At 37.2% G+C, this 8,075-nt stretch overlaps 1 protein-coding gene across 1 annotated transcript in view; it reads left to right on the forward strand.

Annotated features, from left to right (window-relative positions):
- Positions 1-6,602, forward strand: part of LOC110466540 (cysteine synthase 1-like) — a 21,403-nt gene extending 14,801 nt beyond the window's left edge. The window contains exons 9-13 of the mRNA XM_021523092.1: positions 1,621-1,682; positions 2,260-2,418; positions 2,591-2,725; positions 4,129-4,174; positions 4,553-6,602. Of these exons, the coding sequence (XP_021378767.1) occupies positions 1,621-1,682; positions 2,260-2,418; positions 2,591-2,725; positions 4,129-4,174; positions 4,553-4,602 (452 nt within the window). The 3' untranslated portion in view covers positions 4,603-6,602. The remainder of the gene's footprint in view (positions 1-1,620; positions 1,683-2,259; positions 2,419-2,590; positions 2,726-4,128; positions 4,175-4,552) is intronic.
- The last annotated feature ends 1,473 nt before the right edge of the window (positions 6,603-8,075 follow it).

The following is an 8,075-nucleotide window of genomic DNA, read 5'->3' on the forward strand; positions in this document are numbered from 1 at the left end:
CCCCCCCCCCCCCCCCCAACAAAACAAAACAAAAACGAGGCATACTACAGAGCATAATATAATATGTCGACCTTCATATCACATAACAAAATAGCATTTTGCCCCAATTTGATCGTGATGGCGACCATAAAATGCCCATAGTATTCATCACCCTGTATCTTTGGAAACCCTGTGCTGTTATTTTATCGGTCAACAGTCTACATAAATCACGGAAGTCTTATTATTCGGATATGCTCTTGAAAACCGAATCAACTGCGGCACCATAACACTGTAATTAGGGGAAGCAAAGATGCTTCTGTCAAGAAAAGGAAAATTCACGATAAGAAAGTCGAAACAGTCATGCTTTTCGTACAGCTTAGAAATGAGCCGTCCCTGTTGATATGTTGCAAATAAAAATCGCGGAAAGCCGTTGAAAATAGAAGAGTTTGTAGCGTCAAAGATTTCAAGATCAAAAAGTTATAAACGGTCGATTTGGTCAATAAGTCGAGGAGACGACCCCCATGACCATATTTGATATTAAAGTTAACGCTTGTGAGATGAGCCCCGTGACCACGTCTGGGTGGGAATGGTTGCCTGTGAGACGACCCCCGTGATCATGTCCGTGTTGGTCAGATTGCCTGTGAGGCGACCCCCTTGACAATGTCTGTGTTGGTAAGGTTGACTGTGAGAGAACCCTCGTGACCATGTCTGTGTTGGTAAGGTTCACGCCTGTGAGACGACCCCCGTGACCATGTCTGTGTGGGTAAGGTTGACTATGAGACGACCCCCGTGGCCATGTATGTGTGGGTAAGGTTGACTGTGAGACGACCCCCGTGGCCATGTATGTGTGGGTAAGGTTGACTGTGAGACGACCCGCGTGACAATGTCCGTGTCGATAAGGTTGACTGTGAGACGACCCCCGTGACCATGTCTGTAATGGTAAGGCTAACGCTTGAGACGACCCCGTGACAATGTCCGTGTTGGTAAGGTGAACGCCTGTGAGACGAGCCACGTGACCATGTCTGGGTGGGTAAGGTTAACGCATGTGAGACGATCTCCATGACAATGTCTGTGTTGGTAAGTTCACGCCTGTGAGACGACCCTCGTGACCATGTCTGTTTGGGTAAGGTTGACTGTGAGACGACCCCCGTGACCATGTCTGTTTGGGTAAGGTTGACTGTGAGACGACCCCCGTGGCCATGTTTGTGTGGGTAAGGTTGACTGTGAGACGCTCCCCATGACCATGTCTGGTTGGTAAGGTTGATTGTGAGACGACCCCCGTGACCGAGTCTAGGTGGGGCGACGATTGATGGATTATTATTCTGCATGCATGTATATATTATTTTAATATTATTACAGTTATTGCCTTAAATTCTGTTATTGATGCAAATTTAAGCAAATGCACACCGGTCTTTTGAGTTCCGAATGTGTATGTTACACTTTATCAGATATTAAATATTCTAAATAATTTAAATTAGGTGATTTGCTTTCAAAAGTGTTAAACTTTTAAAATATAACAATACATATTTTTTCCTAGCACCTTTTGAATTAGCTTTAAGTGTCACATACACAGTCTAATTATAATTACAACATGATGCGTCGACCTAGGTGGTTTAAAAAGTGTCACATTTATTTGCACAGGTGTTGGTACCTACCTGAAGGAACAGAATCCTAACATACAGGTGTTCCTCGCAGACCCCCAGGTAATTAAACACTATTAATGAAATCGATGACTCAGTCTCTTTATTAAACCTGTCGATATTAAGTGCAACATTACCATCAGTTTTAAAGTTGTAACGCCAATTAAGGAGATTTATGTTATCCTAAAACTGACATGGTTTATTGTTATGAAATTTCCTTACGTGCTTGTTGTCAATATCTTGTGAACACGTGCTCTCGGTGCATACTATATATATATTGAAGTATAATATCTTTTATTTATGTTAATATCCTGAATAATCCTGACGCACTTCTGATACTTGGAAAGATAGTCACTACTAAATCAAATCCATCAAGTTCGAAATGTTTAATTTCTATCGTGAGATAAACGGGCAATAAATATATTTGACCGAGAAAATATAGTTTTACTTATCTAAACGGTTCATGGTTGTTGTACATTTGTGATGTTATTAAGTGTTTTTAGACACTATTGCTTTGCTTTATCTCTGCATATATTTCGGAACACAAAAGACAAGTTTGTGTAGTCTTCCTACCTTTGGTAGCGCTACTGAATCATAAATGGACAGAATGTGGTGATGGTGGACTGTTATGATATTGTAGGGAAGTGTCCTGTACAGCTACATTAAACATGGGAAACTGGAAAGGTCAGAAGGGAGTTCAATAGCAGAGGGTATAGGTCAAGGCCGAGTCACTAACAATCTCAAGGACGCACCTATCGACGACGCCATGGTGATACAAGACACAGATGCAGTCGCCATGGTAATCATCTAGGAACTGTAACTTTTGTTTATTTTCAATATAATTTACTGTGGAAAACACATTTAAGAGTTTAGTATTGCTATAATATATATATAATATATATATATAATATATAATAATTTCTATGTATATTTTGAAAAGTGTAAACATGTAATGCGATTACAATTGACAGACATTTCGGCTGCTTCACGAGGAGGGTTTGTTCGTTGGTGCGTCGACAGGTCTAAATGTGTCTGCCGCGGAGCAGGTTGCTAAGCTTATGGGACCAGGACACACCATTGTCACATGTCTATGTGATACCGGACAGGTAGGCATACACCATTGTCACATGGCTATGTGATACAGGACAGGTAGGCATAAACCATTGTCACATGTCTACGTGATACCGGACAGGTATGCATACACCATTGTCACATGGCTATGTGATACCGGACAGGCAGGCATAAACCATTGTCACACGTCTATGTGATAACGGACAGGTAGGCATACACCATTGTCACATGTCTATGTGATACAGGACAGGTAGGCATACACCATTGTCAGGTGTCTACGTAATACTTGTCAGAAAGCCACACCACTGACACGTGTCTACGTAGTACGTGTCAGGTAGACAGACGATACTCTCATGTGTCAATATGTCACAGAATACAGTTGGTATATTGATATGATATGTTTTATGCCCCCACCCCCACAACAACCCTCCCTCCAAAAACAAAATAAGCATATCGTCGCCGCTTTGTCCGTCCGAATTGTTAGTCCGGGCTGTAACGTATAAATCGCTGAAGATAGCTCAATGGCATTTATACATATAGATATACTTAAGATGGAAAGAAGGTATATCGCGGACCACTCTAGGGTCTGTATGCCAAAGATCAAGGTCAAAGTACATGTAAGGGCAAAGGTCAGATTCATTTTCCGGACCATAACATTTGACTTGATGAATTTAACTCAATGAAGTTTAAGGAATAGAAAGAGGATGGCAATGCGGTGTGTTGTAGACCACTATTGTGCCCCTACGCCAAAGGACAAAGTTTCATCGATGTCAAAGGTCAGAATCATCGTCCTGGTCATAAACTCCGGATCCTATAGCACGAAATTTTGGATGGAATGGCAGTGTATTTTAAACCACAATTGAGTCCATTTTTGGATGGAATGGCAGTGTATTTCAAACCACAATTGAGTCCATGCAGACAGGGTCAAGATCACATCGAGATCAAAGTTCAAATTCATTGTCGAAGCCACAACTTCTGACTCTCTTAAGACAAATGATTGAATTTAAGAATATATGTAGGATACAAGGCGGTGTGTCGCAAACTACAATTTGACCAGTACGTCTAGGGCCAAGGCCCTATCGAGGACAAAGGTCAAATACATTGTCAAGGCTATAATATTTGACTTGCTGAAGATAACTTAATGAAGTTTAAGGGATATATGTAGGGTTGAAAGGTGATTATACCAAAGGTCCCGGTCACATAGAGGTCACACATTATTTCAGTCTCTGTAACCTTTTCATGGAGCATAATCAACCAGTTTTTCAAAATTTCTCGTTTAAAAGGCATGTATCAAAAATCTCGTTGCTATCAATAAATTCATATCTTTCTAAATATTTGTTTGTTATTTCAAGAATGTTAATATACGTATCTTGTAAAACTATCTGTTTGCTAAGTTACAATTATCTCCCTTGAACCATGTGTTTCGTATTTTCTCCAGCGATACTACGCAAAACTATTCAGCAGACAGGTCCTTGCAGAGAGAGGTAAGTATTCATTCAGTACAATCTTAATTTACCTACGGACTAGAAATCACTATATGTTTCACATTAGTGATCTGCATGCATTTACATATTTCAAAGAATACTGTAGGTGATATATGATTAATTTGATGTACATATATACGTATGTAATTAATAATACGTGATTTATGAAACCAAATCTGCTAAAACAGAAACTGATTAATAACTTTAATGTGTTCATTCAATTGATCACATAATAAATTGATACATACAATTTAAAATTACTTTCTTGGATCAAAAGTAAATATTCGGTTCTCCTTTAATGTGTAATTATGGCAATCATTTGTAAAGTAATATTTCCGATGTGGGTCGCAAATTGCAAATACATCCATCTTTTTACAGGTTTATTAGATTGTATCCCTGAGGCGTACCGACGATCACTCCATGACTGAAGGATTATACCACAGACAATACCAAGGCGACTAACTTGTAGACTTATCCAATAGTAGGAACGTGAAACACTTAAAGTAAAAATATAAACCGCCAATGCAATGAACTGTTAAGGTAGTGTGCAAATGATTCACCAGTATTTGATTAACTAAGGGTAAAACTAACGTGACAATTGTTCTGTGTTATTTTTATGTTCACGTTACAGGGACTGATATTTATGAATACTAAACCAAGCATTTTGACCAATTTTACCTACCAACGCGTCATGACAAAGGTACCCGTGTTTATTCATGCTTTCATGTTTTGCCTGAGTTTAATCGATTTTGAGTCGAAATTATGGTTGTATTCTCACTTTGGTTAATTCTTGTCTTTTCTTCTTCTTTTTGATTTAGAAATATTGTAACAAATGATGGGTTGTTACCATGCTTAACTCGAGCTGGTAGATTTTCATATAGTTCATAGACAAGAGGTTTACCGTGTTTCTTTTACAATTTTAAAATCCGGTGTTTCTCTCAGAATATATGTATTGCAGTTTCCTATGGAGACAACATTTACTTGACGCCATAATCAGAAGATTGACCAAGGAAATCACGTCCAGGGTGTTACCCACTAGTGGGTAACCAAAAATGTTTGCCAACTACGCACTCCTAGAATGTTTATCCAATGAGTGGTCGATGGAGAGATGTTTTTTCTCCATTCTGATTAGAACCTGGATGCCGATTTTTCAGACGGAAAATATATTGTAATCAGATAGTTTGCATGGCCTTAGAATCAAAGCTAACTGATTTGTCAGATCAGAATGTGATAATTGTTTTAATACAAATACTTAATTTTAAAAGTGGTACTAAAGATAATTTACAGTTAATGTGATGTGATTTGATTCGAGCTGTTTATTTGATTTATAAAATGCCGTTTTGAAAATTCCTTGAGTATGATAAAACGGATGACTTTTTGTTAATTGGGTGAATTTTATGGTTTTGTCCGAACTGTAATTAAGATATTGTTGTCATCAGTTGATGTGTTAAGTAAAAACAATTGTTTTCAATAATTGCCCAAACTATGCCATACTCCAGCGTATATCAATCCGTCCGTAAGAGCGTTCTTGAGCATAGTTTTAATTATGACTATATCAGTACATACGCCTTGCTGAATTGTTTTTCTACAGGTCAAAGGTCATGTCTGTATTTCCTTGGTATATCCTCTTGTTTCGTTATAGCTGCTCATATAAACAAACGTTGACCCACAGGTGTATCACAACCAGAGTGTGTAGCGTGCTATTACAAGCTTCTTTTATCCATTGAGTTACTATTACAGTTCATATGTCAAAAGTTCACAATTGACTGTTTCAGCCTGTTTCCATCCACCACTTCAGTTATCTAAGTAAAAAATAACACACGGGCACGCCCCCTGTTACTTTAATGTAACGTAGTTCATTCCCTAAAGTCAAGGTCATCGTATAAGGTTAAAAGTTAATATTAGGGTTGTCAATTGTTAACTGGTTAACCGGTTACTCTATCGGAAAACCGCGAACAAGTTAAAGAAATCAATAACCGAATAGTCGGAATTCATTAACCCATGGGGAGCCCTATGTTTACCTGACTTACACCTATAAATCATCTTTCCTATGAAAACCTAATTGGAGTTTTTGGTTATGAAAACCCTATTCAGACTGACTGTATATTGTTGTTTTTGTACTCTATATTAAAGATTGAAAAAGAGATGCTGACCACGCCATGGAAAGCCTGGACAGTTTTAAAAACTAAGGTGATTTCAGTGAAACTTTAAAAGAGGTGCAATCATCATTGGCTTGCTTTGTTTATCAAACTCTGCCTCTTTTCACGAACACGGTTACCGCATACTCGTTCGAGCCAAAATAACTTATATTGTATTCCGCTTTATTCTGAACCAAGTGGTGCATGTATGTATTTCCTGCGTTTACATGTTGCGAGCTTGAAATACGTACATGTAAGCAAACTATCGTGCTAATTAATGTATAGATATATATATATGTAGAAAAAATAAGATTAACGACCGACTAAAAAACTAGCTGCTTTCACCCTTCACAGGGCTCTGAAGGGTGAAAGCAGCTAGCTTTTTAGTCGGTCGTTAATCTTATTTTTTCTATATTTACTTCCTTCACATGGACATTTAATCCCTTTTTATTATATATATATAATAACTGTCAATACGTGTTGAATATAATGTAAGCTAAACAAACTAAACATTTGTTTTGTTTATTGTTTGATTTCCAAACTGACCGACTAACCAGCGTCTCGGTCGGAAGAGTTTGTCCGGTTTTACAACCCTAGTAAATATCCACATTATCTTATCCAATCCTCAACTTTCTCAGCACATCAGATACCAAAAATACAAGTTTACATACTTACAAATTACATGTAAAAGATTTTGTTCATGATAAATCGCTGTAAGGGTTAAAGTTACTGCGGATGCATTCATGTTGGTAGGACATGATAGATGATCATGGAACGTTTTATTGAAAACATCATATTTCAATATGAGTTCCCTACTGTCAACGAATTAATGTCGATTCGAAAAAGTGTTATGCTATCGTCTACCTGTGTATTTGATGTAACTGGTGTTTATGATGATTAACAGATACGTACATACCTTACATCTGAGGAAAAGGTTAAGTTACACATGCAATACACGTGGACGTATATATTTAGAGTTATTAATTATGCTTCCGATCAGCGTATTCACGCATGCTCTTTGTGATCGTGACACTCTGTCGTGTGGTCATTGTAATGATCTCTTGCACCTATAATAAAACTACTCATACTGTAGACTTCATTAACAGCGTTTTTAATATGTTGATTTACATTTTGAATGAATAGATGTTTATTCTAAGTGGAGAGTTAATTTATGATAAACAAACTAATAGTCATTTTATATTTGTATATCGAGTAAACCTTTGGAATATTTTAATTACAGTTGTGATCAATGTTGGTAAATGAAGCTTTATGAAGAACTGTACTTAATGACAATGTAATATTGAGAGATACAACGTAAAGAACGTCGATTGTCATTTGAGATGACGCATATGTCAAAATGTAAATTCAAAAGTCCAAATATAGATGTTTGACGAAAATAAAGTTCAACTTGCGTGCGATATAAATATTACTGTAACCGCTTTATTAAATCATTATTAAAGGAGTGCCTTCGTGGTTTTACAGGATTAGCTACAATGCAAATCAACACTCAACTTAAATATATAATGGCTGAAATACGACTCTCCACTAAAATATCACTGATTGAATATGACTCCATTAAAATATCATTTTAAAATATCAATGACTGCATACGACCCTCCTTTCAAATATCACTGATTGAATACGACTATCCATTAACATATTTATTATTGAAATATAACTCTCCATTGCAATATCACTGACTGAGATACGACTGTCCATTAAAATTTAAAATATAACTGATTGAATTCGACTTTCCATTAAAA

Source organism: Mizuhopecten yessoensis, unplaced genomic scaffold, assembly GCF_002113885.1.
Source record: "Mizuhopecten yessoensis strain PY_sf001 unplaced genomic scaffold, ASM211388v2 scaffold11135, whole genome shotgun sequence".
In the NCBI taxonomy this organism is placed as follows: Eukaryota; Metazoa; Mollusca; class Bivalvia; order Pectinida; family Pectinidae; genus Mizuhopecten; species Mizuhopecten yessoensis.